Source organism: Phocoena phocoena, chromosome 18 (assembly GCF_963924675.1).
Source record: "Phocoena phocoena chromosome 18, mPhoPho1.1, whole genome shotgun sequence".
Lineage (NCBI taxonomy): Eukaryota > Metazoa > Chordata > Mammalia > Artiodactyla > Phocoenidae > Phocoena > Phocoena phocoena.
The window spans coordinates 70825914-70846656 of record NC_089236.1 but is presented as its reverse complement, the minus strand read 5'-3'; the positions used below and the strand labels follow the sequence as shown (position 1 = coordinate 70846656).

Genomic DNA, 20743 nt, shown 5'->3' with positions numbered 1-20743 from the left:
ACACCTGTCACCAATCTTCTGTAACTATCAAGCAGTACAGAGCTGAGTCTGTGGAGTGTATCTTCTGGTTTGTAGCCAGCCTCCAGGATTTTTATTTCTTAGTCCTTTTTCCTGGGTTAATTTCATCGTCGCCAAGGAGGAAGAAACCTTGAAAGTTTGTCTCATTTGTCTCTATGTCTATAGGCAAAACAGTTCTTAAACTCATCATTCAGATTAGTATTGGGTCCCAGAATCAGATGTAATGTGGATTAGACAATATTTTACTAAACGACGGCAATAAGGGTCCAGTAGTCATTGCAACATTAAATTCTTTGGAAACTGAAAACCCTATTCGGATGTAAGGAGACATTACTACCAATGAGCATAGCCAGTGTGTCGCCCCCAAAGCTGTGACACGTGGCCTCACAAGCTTGTTTACAGTTCTAGTCAAATAAAAGTAAAGATAGAAATTAAAATTAAACGATAGAATCAATCATATGATGAAAAAAATTCATGTGTATTGTTTTCAAAGTGTTCTGTTTTGTGTGTGTAATGATTTGTCAGTATATTTCCCCTTTACACTCTTTTTTTTATTTTTAACATTTTTATTGGAGTATAATTGCTTTACAGTGGTGTGTTAGTTTCTGCTTTATAACAAAGTGAATTAGCTATACATATACGTAGATCCCCATATCTCCTCCCTCTCCCCTTTACATTCTGAAACTAAAGTCACACTCATGATTTTACAGCTTCGCAAGTCTGTCTTCAGCATCAGGGCGAGGAACCTTCTAGAAAAGGAGACCGCAGTCACTAAAATTTTAAGGTAACATTGTTTAACACTGATACATATTTAAATACAAATAGGATTAAGTTAAGCAAAAAGGAGCTTTTTTTAAAATAATGAAGTAATTTTCTGAGTATCAATATATACTTTCTGCTACAGAGTAGGTTTAGGTAACTGTGTACTTAAAAATAATGTCAAACACATCATTAATGTCTCTCCTGAAAAAGTAATGTTTTATTAGTGCAATCAGCCATTTTTTCTCTTTCATGCATTTAAACATAAATTATAAGTATAAACATTTACAGAAAGATGAAAATAACTTTTATTTTTACATATTTTGTCTTTTGTGATCTCTGAAGGACAAATAACAATCTCAGGGGAATATGGTAAAAGGGAAAGCTTTTTAATTATTAAAAATAAATGTATTTAAAATCTATAAGAATCAAAAGCATATCCATTTTAGAATGCTTATAAAATAAGCATAAGCACATAATTTTAATGCTACTTTCTAAAATCTGCCTTGAAGTATCAGAAAGGAAAATTAAGCTAGCTACTTAAGGGTATTTTATAAGACTATGTTTTATAAGACTGTTTTATGTTTTATAAGACTATGTTTTAATATAAAGTAACATGATCATTCTAAAAATGCATAAGTATTTGGAATATAATTTATTCGTTCCTGTATTACACAGACATGTATAAGAAATACACCTAAATATTGGAGCTGGAGGTGGAATGGCTGACAAGGTTAATAGATAAATTCGTAGTAGGAAGCCCTGTCCAAACTGTGCTAAAGGGAAGGAGTTTGATTCTCTTCTACTCCACCTGAGTTATTAAGCGTTGTCATGGAAGCATTTTGCCAGAATCTCTATCACTATAACTTGGATAACTGGAATGAGGAAATAAGGCTAATAGATATGATTTGAGAAACTATTTTGACTTTGTAACACTACCTGAAATTTGTATGCTAGACACAATCCTAACTCATCGAGACAGGATTCTGTGTATTTATTCTTTATGTTGGCTGACGATTCATGCATACAGTTGAGTGTGTGTTGGAGTCCCTTCTATGAGACGAGAATAAATATTTCTGGGGCTTAGATATTATCACCGAAGAATATGATGAGATGAAACTGAAAGGTCTCATTGAAATAGAGAAAGGAGAGCTTCTAAGCAAACATAACCACCTGTGAACCAACTTCAGTTTGCTTCCAACTGGCTCAATCCTGGCGTTACCATCAGATAACACCACGAGGCTGGCCTCAAACACTACGTGGTCCTCCAGGTTCTTTATCCAGCTGGAATTGTACTAGACACGTTAATGGCACAGTCAGTCCCTAGGGTCTTGAAGACTCTCCCTGCTCACACAAAACAGGTCATGAGCTGGGTGCTGGATTTCTGGTTCACCCCCAGGACCCAGAAACTACCCACGAGGAGATCCTAATATCCAGAGTCTACCTGCCAGATTAGGAATCAAGTGACCTTACTGACCTGCCCAGAATACGTTTCCAGAAGGTGCCGTAGAGGTTCCCAGAGACCTTCAGAGCAGAGGCAGACAGGGACCCTTGGAAGGAGGTGACCCCCATACACCCCCGTTCCTGTGAACCCTTTCTTAAACTTGCCCTTCCACTTTCCCTTTTCCACCACCTTTCCTACCCACCTTCTCCCAGTTTACAAAAGAAAGGTGGTGCTCCCATCCACCCAAAAGAAAGGTGAAGCTCTAGGGTGCACTGGTCTGAGATGTCCAGTCCTCTGGGTGGCCGAACACAGGGGCTGTTCCCACATGGCTTTCCCAGAACGAGGGCCCCATCGGCAGCACGTTATTGTCCATCCAAGCGACAGATTTTTGGAAAACTTCCTTCCAAGACTTCATCTGCTTTAGAGTTAGGCCTTAGCAATACATGGATGTCACAGGGACCTGTGTTAACATGTTATTTGAATTGAAAAATAACGATCAGACTTCTGACAGATTCGCTGATGGGTTTGGCAATAAAAACTCACTTCGTGGGTGCGCAGGGTCACAACATTGAATGGATTGGACGGGTGGGACTCCCCAATATTTTCTCAAAGTTATATTAAAGCACATATACAATAATGCTAGAAAATACATCCTTTACTGCTAATTGACATTATGCGTGGAACATTTAGTTGTTGATTTTTAAAAGTACAGAAGTGGTTTTAAAAAGAGAAAATTTATGAGTACCTGAGCAGAAACAACAACAACTAAAAAAGAAAAAAAAAAGAGAAGAGAAATTAAAAAGAAAAGGAAAACATTTACAGTCACCTGGGGCCAATGGTTCAAATAGCCCTACACAAATTGGAGAGGAAGGAAGGTTTCCAGCACTCTCCCAGGGTCTCCATGCTCCCACCGACCCTCTCCTCCCCCAGGCCTCCCCCTTCTCTCTGTTAAGGAAGTTCTGCCAGGTGACTTAGAAGCAGAAAGACAAATACTATATGATGTCACTTACACGTGGAATCTAAAAACAAAGTCAAACTGCAAGAAACAGAGAGGAGATTGGGGATTGCCAGAGGCTGGGAGGTAGGAGAGATGAGGGGATGTTGGTCAAAGGATACACGTTTCCAGTTTTAAGTTCTGGAGATCTAATGTCCAGCATGGTGACTGAAGTTAATAATATTGGATTGTATACTTAAAATTTGCTAAGAGAGTAGATCTTGTGTGCTCACCACATACACACACACACACACACCACACACACACACACACAAACACAAAAACAATACAAAAAACAGTAACTGAGGAGATGGACGTGTTAATTAACTTTACTGTGGTACTCATTTCACAATATATACGAATATCAAATCGTGTTGTATACCTTAAATGTACACAATGTTATTTGTCAGTTATACCTCAGTAAAGCTTGGGGAGAAGTCACCTCTCCCTTGACCATCTGCATTTTGAAAGGGGGCTTTGAAAGAAGGAAAGAACTTTAAGACCAGGAGGTGCAGACTCGATATCTTAATAGATAGGGCTGCCTTGATACAAAAGGGAGGTCCGGTAGAGACTTGTTTCTGTCACTCTTGATTTTCCTAAGTGTTTTGTTTTCATAGACTTATAGTCTTTAGTTTCACCTAAGAGGTTCCTCCCCAGGGAGGCATGGAAAGAAGACCTGAGCTGGAACATTTGGGCAAGTCCATCACTGGTGGGCATTAGTCACATATTAGTGTCTTAGAAATAACTTTTTAAAAAATAACAAACATTTGGGGAAAACAATACAAAACACATCCCAGATGTAAGGTATCTGGAGGACTGTTGTATAAACAGGGAAATTATTTAAGTTTAAAGTTTGGAGGAGATGATCTTCAAGGTCCCCCAGGTGTAACACAGGATACTGGACTTAGTGTTAGGAGGCCTGGACCAGCGTCTGGCTCTGCTCTTCTATAACCTTAAGCTACTCACTTATCCGAGCCTCCGTTTTCTCATCTGCCTTTGTGGTGTAGACTGCCCCAAAAGGTCATCTGAATTATCTGTTGGTGAAGCAAAGTGAAATGTTGATACTTACTATGTGAGGGAAGCCACCAGTTCAGCAGTCTTAATAATGTCTCAGAAGGGATAGGTCAGGGGTGGATATTCACAAGGTTGGGGGTTTGAGTTTAATTGTTTTTAGTGGGGAGGTCTGGTTGAGATTGGGCAGAATTCTTCAAATAAGAGTTTAGGTCATTTTGCAACATGTATGAATACTGAATCATTATGTTGTATACCTGAAACTAATGTCATATGTCAGTTACACCTCAGTTTAAAAAAAAAAGAGTTTAGGACTCCTCAGGTAACAAGTAACAATAACAAGTAACAAGTACTTGTTATTATCGACAGGTAACCATTACTATTCGGGGGAGGGCAGCACCCAGGTTGGGGGACAGGAAGAGGTGACACACCTTCATCTCTCCACTGCCTTCAATGCTCTTTCCACCCTCTACAGCATGACAGTTCAGTCATCAGCTATTGAGATGGAGTTTGCACTTCTGATTTTCACTTACCTTCTTGATTTGGGGTGATTCTGAGAAGAGGGAAAATAAATGGTGACTCTGGGCTGCCGTCTCTACTCCAGAAATCTGTTCTATTCTATGCTTTTGAATTTTTAACCATATATATGTATTACCTTTAAAAAATAAATATAACTAATTTTTAGAAACAGCATTCTTAAAATATTTAGGATTGATGCCTACCTGGGCAGTGTCTTGGCCCAAGTTTTGATGAGAACCAGTTAATCTGACGTAATTGGTTTGTCCAGTTGATGACCTGTTGTCATCTAGAGAAAGGAAATAGCCCGTTACTCTGCAGCTCGGATGAGTGGATTTTTGGAAAGTTCCTGAAGCTAACAATGAAAGTACTTACGGTTAAGGCCTTAAATTCCTGGACATTCATTTCCTGGAATGAATATTCAAGTCATGTTGATGGCGAGGTCTTGATGCTTAGTATTGATAATTAAGCTGTGGGGTTACCAAGGGTCTCAATTCTCAGGGGACCCACATTTCCAAATATCCATCTTTCATTTGAAACAGGGTCGGCATTATTCCAGTGAAGAGTGTGCTATATACCTCCATATGAACAGGAAGTTCAAGTCCACAAATGATTTCTACACATAATCATGTTTAATTTGTATTCTACTTATTTTTTGAAATTACTTGTCTGCTTTGAAAATTGAAATGAACCTCTGGATCTATATGGGAACACTTTTGATGAGAAACACAAGTAGGGCATTTTTACAGAACTTGAGAATAGTGTCGCAAGCTTAAATGAAGGTGACTCATTTGGCATTAATGGGCCAGACTTATCTGGAGAGTGTTGTGAGAGAGGATGGCCCACCACCTAAATGATAAAATCCAGGGTTGCTATTAAATTCACTCTTATTTTGACTTCGTCTACACCATTCAGCTCCACTAAAGAAAGCTTCCTTCAAAAGGCAGTGACCTTTACATCACATCAGATGAAATCAAAACAAAGAGCAGTGCGTTTCAAAAGCATCACTCCCTCTACTGAGATTTCTCTAATTTGAGCCCTGAAATTGAACAAAAATACATTATCATTCCTGCTAGGCTGAATACATAGAGAAATGTCAGAATAAAATAATTAAACCTTTTACAATATTTTAGAAAGTGCCATTCTTTTGTAGTTTGCCATCAGCATCTCATTAGCTAGGATGGATCTTTATAACCTTTCTGAATGCTCAGTCTGCTATGATATTTGTATTCTGATATTTGGATCGATGACATAATTTTCCTTGCCACACAATTAATAATTTTTTGAATTTAGTTGAATGCTACTTACTATTAAAAAATTAAATATATATATAAAATGACATACGTTTGGTGAGTTTTTCTCATCATTTTAAGACAGTCATGTTTATTGATTACAAATACATGTATTTCTGGACTGGAATTTTGTGCCCTTCTTGACACTGACCTACAAAGGGCGTCTCATTCCTGTCCCAGGTCCAGTCACATAGAATATGCTGTGTCAGTGTAGTAGAAATGGAAAGAGGACAGGATTTGCAGCCAGCCACACTTGGCTTTAAGTGCCCTGAGTAGCAGTGACTCTTGGGAAGGCTCAGCTTCTCCATCTGCCAAGTAGGGCTATAGGTGACCTCATAGGAGTTAAGTGAGCATGTGTATCAAGTACTCATTTGGCAACTCAGGAGCCAAACTGAGTTATAATTCTGGCTCCATCACTTCGTGGATGTTTGACATTGGTCAAGTTACTTAATGTCTCTGCACCTCCGTTTTCTCATCTGTTAAATGGGATCTATAAATTTATAACCCCTGCTTTATAGGAGAGGATTAAACGAGTTGGTATGTGTAGGTGATTTTTCATTATTGGCAATAAGTTAGGGGAGACCCACAGTTGCCCCTGAGAGGCAGGCAATTGACAGTTACCTTTCAAAGCTGATCCTCAAGGGTGTGGTGCAGAATCTTCACTGTTGCCCAGCAGAGACTAGATCTGAGGGGCATAAAATGCTTTTGATACGTCAGTGTACTCTTTTTCCAGGTTGATTCCAAGGTTCTTGCTTACCCAGCTGGAAGCAGTCTATCTGCTGCAGCTTTACACTCAGTTAAGCCTTGCTAGGCTGGCTAACATCTTCGAGGCATCATCAGATCATTTGTTTAAATCATTTGCTGGATGATTATTGGTGGATATAGTCCCGAACTAACAACATAGATTCCTCAGCCAAGGCTGGCATCCCCGATGGCTGGCGGGAAGTCCTGGGCTTGGAGAACTGTGATCATCGTAGGGCCCTAAGGGCAGCTGTCAAGTTCTCCATTCCGCTTGGCTGCACCAGGAAATCAAACAGTCCTATCTCAGAAGCGGGAAGCCTACATAGGCTTTGGCAGGAAGCCTAGTCAAACAGGTAGAGATCAGCATCTCGCAGGGACAACCAGCAAAGGGAGAGGTGGGGGGGTCACAGGTGTTGGTCAAGTCAAGCCTGATGGACTTGGCGGCTGGAAGAGTGATGGTGAGTGGGATTTAAATCAAGATCATTGGCTGAGAACAGCTGGTGATCAGGGCAGGGGAGCAGCTGAACAGAAGCTGTAACTGCCGTCGTGGGCACCACGGGTAGATCAGTGACTGCTGGGGCTGAGACAAGCATGGCATCATCTTCTGCGTGGGTTGTAATACCTGCCTGGAACCTTCGGTGTGCACATCCCTTTGGCACTCCGTAACTTCGGGGTGGATGAGGGCTTAGCTGGGGGTGGTCCTTCATGGGCTGTAGGCTCAATGAAGGTGTTTCTCTTGGTCCACTGGCCTCTTCGAGGGCCCAGTTCTCCGAGCTCTCTCTCCCCAGGGTCTAGGACAGATGAACTGACATCTGGGCTCTTCTCTGGGATGTGAGCATCTAAGTCATATTCCCCTGGAAGATGCAGTGAACCTGATGATGAAGAGACCGAGGAGATCATAGGAGTTTTCTAGAGGAAGGAATTCAAGTTAAATCCCAAAGATTCCCTCCGAAGGCCACCTGTTCCTGCACACTTCGTTAGCTGTGTGAGGAGAGGAATTTGAGGAAAGGGGAAAGAGCCTGTTCATTCTTATTCTGTCCCCTCTTGTCTAGACCCAAGCTGCCAGTTCTCTGAAGTGGGCAAATTACCAGGGAGTCTAAGAGCGCTTCACGATGCAGAGCATGGGCCTCTTACCCGCTCTGCTTTTTCCCATGGGGCAAGTTCTCCTTTTCAAATGATTGTTTTGTCCATTAGCGCAGCAATTCAGCAATTTTTGATAAGGTCGTGGGAGTTCTCTGCAGCTCTGCATTCTGGGCACAGCTAGCAAGGCATGCGCAGCATCCCCAGAGCCCAGGGCCAGACTTGCCAACTGCTCAGTGAGATGTGCTCCAGCTGTGGGAGGGGATGCACAGGAAGACCCTGAGGACGAGAAGGAGGCTGAGACTGGGTCAAATTTTTATGACCATTGGCAAGAATAACCTGAAGTTTTAAGAAAAGAGAGTATTGGGCATTAATAGGCCATTATTAATTAACTATTACTACTATCTGATTTATTAAATGTTTATTAATACATTTACTGTATTATAGATATAAATACATAGGCTATTAGTATGAATATATTACTAGTAAATCATTAAATATTAATCAAATATTTAGTTTAAATATTATTGTAAATATTTATCTGTGACCCTATTAAGGCTGCCTAATTGTTGATTTTCCTTATTAAGATTTTTCCGATACTTAAAAACTCTTGTAGATTGTTTGGAAGACCATTTGGAGATACAGAGACTAAGTAGATAGATGGAAATTAAGTGTATTCAGAGAACCATAAACTGAGGCAATAAGATCTGTGGATACATGCATCTGAATAAAACATAAAACGGTGAAAGTTTCAAGGAGGCGAAATGTAACTTAATTGAAACAAAATAATTATATTCTTTTTTTTTTTTTGCTTTCAACAACCAAACTTCCTTTCCTTGAACTCTAGAAAAAATTTTATTGAGCTACAATTAACATATATTAGTTTCAGGTGTGCAGCATGATGATTCCCGGGGATTTGTAAATATTATGAAATGACACCACAAAGAAGTCTAGTCAACCTCCGTGACCTTACGTAGTAAAATAATACATTCTAAAGATGTTTTCCTAGGTAGTACCTGATTTGTGGTAATCAAAATATATTTCATTGACATAGTATATGATTTGTAGGTTATTTTTAGGTAAGCCCCCAAAGTGTTTGTAATAGTACTATGGATTAGGAGAGCTGCTATTAAGTTTTACCTAACAAATTCAAGGAGATATTTTGAACAGGTTTTTCTTTTACTATTTTATCATCGAAGGGTAAAGTAGTAAATAATATAGGAGAATACATATCTCTAGAAAAATCGGTTCATACGGTTTATGCAATATTTGGAAAATTTCACTTTTGTTATAATAAAAAGTTCAACCTTTGCATTGTAATTGACATTTTTCTGAGTCCACAGCAGGGTTACTAAATTCGAACCCCAGTGAATGAATGATGTGGGGTTTCAGACATTTGCTGAATTTGGATAGATGCACTAAAGGCATGGATTTCCCATGAGGTCATTTTCTTTTTCACGTATGGTATCTACGTATGATAAGACGTAAGGCTTCTTTTATTTTTCAGTCTACAAGAGGTTCTGGTTGTTGGTATATTTACATGTCTACGTATGAAAACATTTTCATGAAAAAACACAAGATTGGAAGGAACTAATTCACTGTTGCTATTGAAGAGCCGTACTCAGGACTGGGCTGACTCACAAAGGAGCGGGATACTTAACTGGGGTAAAAACGCAGCTATTCCCTCATCGCAGCAAAAGGCCGGTACAGAGGCGCTCACTTATTAGCATCACTGGGTCCCTGCTTTCGAGGATCACGTTGTCACTTACATGGAGGCAGGTAAGAGCCCCTTCCAGGAAACACTCATTATCTCTTCTCTTACCCAGTTCTACAGCCATCGTTTTACATAATTACCACTAAAGGACTATCTTCCTATTGTCTGTTGATGTGATTACATTATCTTAACCACATCTGATAATACTTGACAAGCTGCAGCTCAAGATTCGAGTGAAATCCTTCAAATTTAGTGTCCTGCAAAGCTACACCGCTGTTCCTTTAGGTGGTAATTACGTTTAATACCAGATGGTATCGTCGTGTAATCTAAGTTTTCTATAACGGATGAAAATACTTTGAAGACTCACAGGCCTCTCTCTTTCCTTACAGAAGGTACAGGTTTCCCACACCCTCGTTCTGGAACATTAAGAAAGAAAATGTGGAGACGGAGAAGAAAGAAACTGAGGACCCCCTGCTGCTGTTTCTATAAACAACTAGTGGTGTTTAAAGGCTAATAAAGCTCCAAGATCTCTCTTAGAACCATCACCTTTGGGCCAATTTTAAAATATTTTAGATGGAGAAATGTCAAGAAAAATAGAGACAGTTTCTTAAGACATGATTCTCTCCCCTCAACCTCCATAAAAGATTTTATATAAATATATGGCTGTCATATAAGGGGCAATTGAAATTCCACAGCACAAAGGCAATGCAGAGAAGAAGAAAAAAAAAGAGTCAGTCTTTCATATGTTTTTTTCAAAGCCTTGGCAAGAAACCAGGGGTAATATTTTTGCAACTGGGAATGTGTGTTTGCTGAAGAATATTCCCACATTTGAATCATCCTCAGGGGTCCTAGGCTTGTTTTACTTTCAAAGGTAGAGAGGGCATCACATTAACCCCAACTGGGAAAAGGAAAATGCCCTACTGTAATTCTCCTCCAGGGAGCAGGGATGAAGGGATTACATATGCCTCATAATGGAGAATTTCCTCACTCAGACAAGACAAAAGACTTCATTATTTTTCACCAGACACTTGAAGCCTTGTGTCTCCCGGTTCCAGAAGCCAAGAAGGCCGACCAAGTTTGTTTAATTTTAAACCGCTAGATGGAGTTTCTAAGAAACCGGCCTTCCAGGACTGGCCGTTATGAAGAGATAAAGAGAAGATATTGAAGACCTTCATGCCACGACTCTTAGGGTCTTTCCCCTAAGACGAGCGAGACCTTCCCTGAAGATCACAGAGTGTGTCTTCGATAACCTGAGCTTTGCTTTTTCTCTAGGCAGCAAAGAAATGAACACTTTCTTCCTGAAAACATATTTCTTTGATCCTTACGTGAGACCAAAAGGCATCTAAATCCTCGTGAAAAATTTAAAGTGGCAAAATAGAACTTAATTGAACGTTCGAGTAATTTTCCTTCTGACCAGGCTTGTTCCTGAGTAGCCTCAACAATGTGTGCATCTCATTTCTTATTGGTGCAGTATGAAAAGTGCCAAATTCCTCATTTACTGAAATAGTAAATAACTATTTAATAGTTATATAACTATTAAATATTTACTATTTCAGCTTGGCAGTAGATTCCTGTCAGACAAGATGCACAGTGACCCTGTTCCCAGTGACAGATCCAACCTCCCGTTGAAGAAGTTGATTTCAGCTCAGCTTCATGCTGGCTTGCAAGTCTCCCTTAATAGCTCTCTCATAGGATATAGCTAAAGATTTATAAACTTCCTACTTGCAAGAAGCAATGTCTGGTTTTTTGTTACCGTTTCAGGGTCTCATCTATTATAGGTGTGCAGCCTGCTTCTTGAGTGGTGTAGTATTCTAACTTGAGATGAAATTAAGATTATTTAACTTCCCCCTTCGAAAGCATATTTCAGACACGAAAGCCTATTTCAAAGGCATGTTTCTGCTTTGTGATTATTTCTGTGCTTCCTGAGCGTGAAGGGATCAAAAAAGAAATGAAGACACTTGATCTTCGCAGAAGATGTCAAGGTTCCTTCGTGGAACAGATGTTTCTTGAGCGCCTACTGTGTACAAGGTGAAGTAATCAGTGTCCAAGCAGAGTGTCTTGGAGCTGTTTGGAGTGCGGCATGGGTGAGGAACTGCAGGACCAGTGACAGCGATGTGGGGGTGAGGCTGGAAGGGCAGGTTGGAAGCAGACCCTACAGGACTTTGCAAGTCAAGCTGAGCTTTTGGTCTTCATCTTTCTCTGAAGAGCAGTAGGATGTTGAAGATTTTAAGGCAGTGATGGTAGCTGTATTCGTTATCTATTGCTATGTTGCAAATACTCCACAACTCAGTGATTTACACAGCACGTGGATAACCTCACAGCCTGGCTTAGTGGGGTCTCTGGCTCGGGGTCCTTCACAAAGCTGCAGGCATTTTGACGGGAATGGGCAGAACGCCCTGCCCAGCTCGCTTGCACGGTTACGGATGAGCTGGTGTGCCTCCTGGGCTGTCGGATGAATGCTTCACTTCCTCAAGGGCTGTTCACGGGAGGGCAGCCTCACCCCTTTAGGAAGGGGGTCCCTCCATAGCACTGCTCCCAACAAGGCAGCCTTCGTCCCCAGAGCAAGCCAGAGACTGCGGAAGATGAAAGCACAGTGTCTGGTGACCTCTTCCATCTCTTCTGCCTTATGTTTGTTTAAAGCAAGTCTCCAAGTCCCGCCCACACTAAGGGGCTGCACACGGGCATGGAAACCAGGAGGTGGGGTCATCGGGGGCCATCTGAGAATCACCTGCCGCAATCACACCATGGATGGTCACTTCAGAAATCACTTTGCTTGGGATAATAATACGTTTGCGGAGACCGCTTCAGAGGCTGTGGCTCTGGTCCACAGTGTACCTCACTGCTGATCGGTCAGAACAGAGAAGACTTCCTTTCCAACACAGATCTGTGTCCAACTTGCTCTTCTGTCGTCCACCCTCTATGGAATGTTTTAACATCAACCATGACATAGGACAAGAAAAGAAAGTCAATAATAGCAACTAAAATTCAAATCGAGCATTTGTTTCCAAAGCGCTTGCACATTCATAACCCTACTTGATTCCTCCCACTCCCTGTGAAGTCAGTAGCAAAGGTGTCATTGTCACCACATCTTACACGTGGGGCACGGAGGCTCGGGGAAGGCATGTCACTTGCCTGAGGTCCCACAGATGGGAAAAGCTGAGGTCAGAAGTGCGTGGTTCCAATCATCTCCGTTTGGCCTCCAGACAGAGGCAGAACTTTCTGTTCGCTTCTGTGCTGCTGGGTGGAGACCTGCACACCTCTGCAGCTTTGCTACTTTGAACCTGAGACTAGCGAATTCTAAATCCTGCCCCCATGCTCCCCTCACTTCACTCTCTGTACACCCCCATCTCACCCTTCACGTATCCGTCCTGTCCATCCGTCAGCCCGTTCGCGTGCCGGGAACTGCGCTTCTAGGAATATGGGTTTGAGTGATGAAATGGTCCCTGAGAAATGTACAGTCTCATAAGGGAGGTAACTAATGATGGCCAAATGCCACAAGCATTAAACAAGCTCAGTCAGTAACATGCTGCAGGAACACGGAACGTCAGACATAATCCTGCGCTTTCACATCGGTGAAACATTTATTTCTCACTTGATGTTACTTATCAGAACCCATTTATATCAGAGTTTGTAATTATATGACGCACGTCAAAACGTGATGTGGTACTTCCTAGTTTGGGTTACAGTTGATGCTTGTATGTATAATGAAAGTGTATTTCCTTTTAAAAACAATAAAGCAAGCTTTTACCATACTTGCCTGTGAACCTTGGCACATTGCATTCGAGAATATGTAGCGTCTTAGTAGCATCTGATTGTGCCAGATTGAAGTGACTTTTCTCCCAAATTTATTATTTTCTTAAATAACAAAATATTTTACATTTATCAGAGAATATGACAATGGCTTATGTATGAGGCTGTCTTATCTATGCAGAAACCTAACGTTGCATCCTTCCTACACCTGCTTCAAAGCCCAGGTGTCCTCAGGGTGGAAGTATAGTGCACCTGCTTTCCCACACCCTTGCCCCCGCCAGGCCCCTCCTACCCCAGAGCCATCTCCTTTTATCTGAGTTTCTTCCTTCATCCATAGGGAACTCGTTTTTGACAACTAGCCTCCTTGTATAATATAATTAGATTTTTCCCTTTTTTTTTTTTTTTTTTTTTTTTGCGGTACGCGGGCCTCTCCCTGTTGTGGCCTCTCCCGTTGCAGAGCACAGGCTCCGGATGCGCAGGCTCGGCGGCCATGGCTCACGGGCCCAGCCACTCCACAACATGTGGGATCCTCCCAGACCGGGGCACGAACCCGTGTCCCCTGCATCGGCAGGTGGACTCCCAACCACTGCACCACCAGGGAAGCCCCCATATGTTTTCTTTCAGATGGATATATGTATCTGTAGAAAAGTTTTTTTCTGTACCATTAGCTGTTTTTTGGGGGGGAGGGTGATTATTACGGACAAATAGCTAGTTATTAACTATAATGGATACCTTGCCTAGAAGAAAATTTTGCCTTTTAATTTTAGTAAGATTCTACCACCATACTTAAAAGGGGGGAAGCGTAAACCTTTAAGAGCCTTTCATGAACTGCCTTTCATGTGCCCCCCTCAAAAAAAGATTGCCTTTGCCCAGTTTGCTATGAATATGACCCTCAGTTTTCAGCAAAGAAACCCTAGCATTTACCTTTAGAGTTTCCTAGTCTGAAAGACACTGGACATCCTCAAAGGACAGAACGAGATGTCAGAGCATTTGGTCTGAGGAGAGACTCGGCAAGGGGACTAAATGAATGCTAAATGAAGACAGAAACTGTTGGCCTTGGTTTTGGTACCAGATCTGGGGGTGAGGTGCTGGGATGTGGGTCTGGCACAGGGGGTCAGAGAGTCACATTGAGCCTGAGGCTCCAAAGGGGACCGTTAACACCCCAGCAAGAGGGCCCCATCTGCCTGATTTCACCCTGCTCAGATCACAGGGCACCTTGTTACCACAGGAAAGGAGGAGGTGAGTCGGCAGCCTCTGCTCAGAGAACAAGAAGATTCTGGCAGGGGCCTCTCGCCCAGGAAGCGGGAACCACCGAGGCTGATGCTCTGAAGTCACCTGTTACGTATTTCAACTGGCCCAGAGTTAGTGAACATTTTCTTCTTTTTTTCCCATCAGTATCTAGTTTGAAATTGTTCCAGCAAACAGCGCTTATAACGTAGAAGGAAGTGGTAGGAAAAGGATAGAAAGGCAAATGGTTCTATATGTTACATTTAAGTGGATGTCTTAGTCTGATTAAGCACGGGTTTTCTGATTGTAGGATAGAGCTAAAAAGCCAGCTCCCATCAACCCCACCCCAGATGACTGCGAATCACAGGGAACCTGAAGGCTCACCAATGGACTGCAAACATTCGTGTCATGTGTATGGCTGAAACTCCAGCCCATTTGAGTATTATTTTCTGAATTCTCTAGACCCAACAGAAAAGAGGGAGCTGATCTTGAAGCAAAGAGGAAAAGAGGGGTTGCTTTCTCACCCCAACTTCAGCCACGCTATTGGTGGAGGAGATGGAAGAGGAGGTGTCATAGGGTGGGGGTAGCGGGACTTCCAATATGGGTTTGTCTCCATGGAGACCTGCTTGTCTTGTTCAGTCAGAGGAGGGCGTCTCAGGTGTGGTCCTGACTCTTCTCCAGCAAGGATGCCCAGGCATCCTCAAGACTGGGCTTCCGGGCAGACACCAGCAGTTGTTTTTTTTTTTTAATCACAGGCAGCTTAAAGCCAGTTACATTCTATATACTTCAAGCATAGCAGGGACGCCCAACTCAAATGGGTATTTTATTATCAAGTTGTATGTGTTTTGTATTTAAGACCTATAGGTCTTATGTACTTTTAGGGAAGAGTCTTGTGACAAAAAGTAAAAGTTACTAAGTGGTTAAAATTCAAGTCTTTTTTTAAATATTGAAGTACAGTTGATTCAAAATGTGTTAGTTTCTGGTGTACAGCAAAGTGATTCATATTACATATATACATATATATCTGAATCTTTTTCAGATTCTTTTCCATTATACCATAGTTTATTACAAGATAGTGAATATAGCGCCCTGTGCTATGCAGTAGGACCTTGTTGTTCGTCTATTTTATATATAGTATTTTGTACCTGCTATACAGGGATAAATTAGGAATTTGGGATTAGAAGATACAAACTACTATATATAAAATTGAAGGTTAAGTCTTGACTGTTTACACAAATGGCAAGGCTCTGTATATCTATGCTGGAATAACACCGTTCTCCAAATAGAGTTTTTTCAGAATGCCTTCATGATTTTCAGACCTTTGTCCAAAAAATAATTCATAATGTACATAATATGAGATAATCCTATACCTTTGTCAACTCAGCTGAACTTACAAATGCATCTTCCTCTTCGACCCCATTGCAGTCCTGGAAATAGCACAGTCTCTATATATCACTGCCATAAACCCTTGTTGTTCAATAAAATTTTGACTTGGATTTTATCTCAAAATGGTCCATGTTGCTCATTAAACTAAGAAGAGTGATTTGGGGGCATTATTTCCTGTCATGCATTTACATTTGTTGCATGTGTATGATTTCTCATAGGTATTCATCGTAATTATCTTCACTGGCATCAAAACCGTTTTTAAGTATTTGAAAATACACATGATATCATAAGAGATGCTGTTTTAAGTATGCTGAACAGACATAGATTTTTTTCTCGAAGATCTTAACTCTGAGACAGACAGTAATAATATAACTCAAAGCCAATACAGAAATGCAATTTAGGAGACATAAATACGAAAGTGTTACGAATGCAGTGACAGAAGTACATGGGTTCCAGTTTGAACACATATGGTGTCATAAAATTTGCATATCACAAAATCATTGCATTTTAGGTCTATGAGTTTTCTTCAAGATCAAGGCCTTTTCCTCGCTTTATGGAGAATGAAACTGCGCCCAAAGATCCCTCAACTGGTTCATGACAGTGTCGCCTTGGAACACAGGTCTCTTAACCATGGATTTCTTTTCTTTCCATTTGACTACTACATCAAGGGAATTCCTGTCATTTCCAGTTGGAGAGAGCTTCCTGGAGAAGAAATGTTTTCTCTCCAAATCATTCACACCACAGGTGTTGAGTCACCCAATTGTCTTCACTCATTAGCAAATCTGAAATTAACACAAGCCTGGTTACCGTTTAAAGCGAACATGTTTTAAAAAGTCTTCAGAGCTTTGTGACTACAAAGAAAGTGGCAACTGGTTACCTGTAAGCCACAGGCTTTCAGCTGACGTTTCTCTAGGTATTCATTCCAGCTTTAATTACTTGTCTTTTCTATTAGTTTTTTGCCTCTAACTTTACCCTTTCCTAGCGTTCTGCAAAATCTCCTTGGAACATATATTCCATCAGCCCGGGAGCCTAGGTGGACAAATCCTTCCCTAAGGGGTTTTATTAGAAACCTCCCTGTCTAAATTGAAAACCAGCATCATGGGTACCTGTGGTTAGGCTGGCCCTTCGGCTTACAGAATCCCGGTGGAGGCTCTTCTGTTTGGGGTGGGGATGGAATGGGGACATATGGGGAGGGGATTGTTTTCTATTTATTTTCCAGCCCCTTTTCGTGGCTATGATCGTTCTGTTTTGAAAGTGTTCTTGACATAGAACCTGAAGCTCATTTACATTATTGGCAATGTGTCATTTGCTGTACTTTGTCTTATCATTGGTGTTTCCTTAAGAAGAAGAAGAATAATGAGCAGTTATGCATTATTCATCCCAAGTGTACAAATCAGGCATTTATCTGCGGCTCCTTTTTTTTCTAGAGCTTGCACTCGACAGCGCATGCTGAGCGGATCATTTGAGGGGCAGCCAGCGAAGGAAAGGTCAATTCTCAGTGTGCAGCACCATATCCGCCAAGAGCGCAGGTAAATACACCGGAAGACAAGGCTGCAGAGAAACGAAGGAAAGGAGTTTTACAGGAAGCATCACTGACCCCTGGTCAGGAGGCAGGCCCGGGTGAAGAGCTGAGTTCTGTTTGCTAATGGCAACAGTAACAAAACTCACAATGAGATTCAAAGAATCAAAACATCTTTCAAAAACCCTTCCCTTGGTGATGATAGCCAAATTCTCACTTTGAAGATCAGAAGGAAAAATTCTGAATTTTGTTAGATGAGATCAAAGGCAGGTGGATAGACTATAACTTGTGCTATAAAAAGAAATATTAAGCATTTGTGATGCTATCAGGAGTTATTTTATTTCATTTTTATGATGGTCATTGCTTAAAAGTCCAAATTTGGTCTCGAGATGTATTGATCAGTTGGTTGTGATTGTTTTAGGTCACTAAGACACGGATCAAACAGCCAGAGGATCAGCAGGGGGAAGTCTCTTGAAACTCTGACTCAAGATGTAAGTTCTAAGCAATGCTTTGGATTTTGGAAGTGTGATTGTGAAAACGTATTTAAATGGTTGAAATACGGAAAAGGGACCATAAACCGTAGAAAGATCTGGACATCCTGCAAAGCACATGTCTTCGTTTAGATAGTAACACAAAAGTGAAATATCAGACGCATTTGACTGAAATTAAAGACATTTAAAGCATTTTATGGCAATGAATCACATCCGTAACTTTAAATATTTACTAATTTCCAAATACAGGTCCAGTGTCTATCATTTCAGGGTTAACATACTAGGAAATAAAATTTTATTTCTAGAGGAATTTTTCTGTCAAAGACTGCACAAGATTTCCCAAGAATTTCTTTGCTTTTCAACTCTAGGTCATTCATCTATTCATTAACTGACACAGTAAAATATTTATCAACTACTTACGATGTGCCAGGTCCTGTTCTAAGGGATGAAAAGTAGCAGGGAAACAAGACAGAATCCCTGCCCTGTAGGAGCTTACCTTCTAGTGAAAGATACGAACAGTAAGCAAGCAGATAAATACTATCAGTACAATCCTTTCTGGGTATGATTTCGTTTCCATCATCTCTTCATTGCTGTGGCAGGTTTGCTCTGTACTACAAAGAAAAATCACTAGTTCAGAGCGCTTTCCTTCAGTGAGATTCCACAGAAATGTATGGTCTACTTAAGCATCAAATTAGAAAATGGCTTTGAAAATGTGTGTTTAAAAATACACAACAAAAGGCCCAATTTGAATAGTCTCCATTCCAGAGGCTTAATTCTTCTTTAAAGACTTTTTATTGTATTTTCTACATAGACACATAACGAAAATCTATACCTCGTCTTCTCCATAGCAAAAGGTCACGGGGTTCTGCTAATTTCATAAGAGATCTCTCCTAGTGTCTTTTCCTCCAGAATAGAAGCCATTTAAAATAGGGAGCTTTAGGGCTTCCCTGGTGGCGCAGTGGTTGGGAGTCTGCCTGCCGATGCGGGGGACACAGGTTCGTGCCCCGGTCCGGGAGGATGCCACATGCCGCAGAGCGGCTGGGCCCGTGAGCCATGGCCGCTGAACCTGCACGTCCAGAGCCTGTGCTCCGCGGCAGGAGAGGCCACAACAGTGAGAGGCCCACGTACCGCAAAAAAACAAACAAACAAAAAATAAAATAGGGAGCTTTATCTTTGTCACTTATTCCAAATGATAGAAGATACAGATCATTACATCCAAGGAATGCTTTTCTATAAAATCAATCCAGTTAGTTGAACAATCGTTCTCCATCTTCTACGGCAGCGGTCCCCAACCTTTTTGGCACCAGGGACGGATTTCATGGAAGACAGTTTTTCCACGGACGGGGGGTGGTGGTGTGGGGTGTGGTGGGGGATGCTTCAGGCAGTGATGCAGGCAATGAGGAGCCATGGGGAATGATGGGGAGCCATGGGGAGGGATGGGGAGCCATGGGGAGGGATGGGGAGCCATGGGGAGCCAAGGGGAGGGATGGGGAGCCATGGGGAGGGATGAGGAGCCATGGGGAGGGATGGGGAGCCATGGGGAGGGATGGGGAACCATGGGGAGGGATGGGGAGCGATGGGGAGCCAAGGGGAGGGATGGGGAGCCATGGGGAGGGATGGGGAGCCATGGCGAGGGACGGGGAGCCAAGGGGAGGGATGGGGAGCCATGGGGAGTGATGGGGAGTGATGGGGAGCCATGGGGAGCGGCAGATGAAGCTTCGCTCGCTTGCCCGTCGCTCACCTCCTGCTGTGCAGCCTGGTTCCTAACAGGCCCCGGACCGGTGCCAGTTCTGTGGCCTGGGGGTTGGGGACTCCTGTTCTATGGAGTAAAAACCAGAGTCAAGATCCTAATAATCCACCTTCCGCTATCCTGCTGGCCTCAGCTCTTCCTATTCTCTGTCCTGTCCTCCACCCACCCTGCGTCCTGGGTGTTCAACCTGTGAACACACAGACCCACCCCTCCCCAGAAGCGCACATTTCTCCAAATGTCCAGTGACCTGCATCCTCCTAGTCTTTGCTCAAAGAACAGCTCCTTAACGAGACCTGCTATAACTTCGTGCTCTCTGTCCTGTGTCCCAGGGGTCCGCAACACCCATCCTCAGCCTGTCACACAGCAAGAGGTGAGCGGTGAGCTAGCGAGCAAAGCTTCATCTGCCGCTCCCCATGGCTCCCCATCTCTCCCCATCGCTTGCATTACTGCCTGAAGCATCCCCCGGGTCTGTGGAAAAATTGTCTTCCACAAAACCGGTTCCTGGTGCCAAAAAGTTTGAGGACCGCTGCTCTATCCCCCTCTGTTTTTAACCAGAGCACTAAACCTCTTCTAACCTTCTTATTTATTTTGATTTCATTTTTAATCTGTCTCCCCTGATGAGAACATTAGCCACACAAGAGCAGGGATTTTGTCACTTTTTCCCCTTTTGCCGTATCCACAGCACTACAACAGTGCATAGCACATAATAGGTTCTCAATAAATGTTTTCACTGGAAAAAAAAATACGCTTTTGAGGAAAAATAAGTATCCTTGCTAAGATAACTGTGGCCATTCAAATATTTAGAAAGTATTTATTTCCTTTTTTTTTAATGGTCATCTTCGGAGGAGGACTGTCAGAAAAATCTCCCACGTTGATGTGACCCCTTTCATTTTACTTCTAGCATTCCAATACAGTGAGATATAGAAATGCACAAAGAGAAGACAGTGAAATAAAGATGATCCAGGAGAAAAAGGAGCAAGCAGAAATGAAAAGGTACGGGCAGGGCAGTGTTTTGAGGCTCTCGTTTGGGGAAGGCAGACGTGCCCTTAGC

At 42.0% G+C, this 20743-nt stretch overlaps 1 protein-coding gene across 2 annotated transcripts in view; it reads left to right on the top strand.

Moving 5' to 3' along the window:
* The window catches only part of NALCN (sodium leak channel, non-selective), a 277231-nt gene that overhangs the window by 212746 nt on the left and 43742 nt on the right, over positions 1-20743 (top strand). For both annotated transcript variants that reach the window (XM_065895809.1, XM_065895808.1), the window contains 4 exons: positions 729-802; positions 17360-17461; positions 17873-17942; positions 20594-20685. In XM_065895809.1, the coding sequence (XP_065751881.1) occupies positions 729-802; positions 17360-17461; positions 17873-17942; positions 20594-20685 (338 nt within the window). The remainder of the gene's footprint in view (positions 1-728; positions 803-17359; positions 17462-17872; positions 17943-20593; positions 20686-20743) is intronic.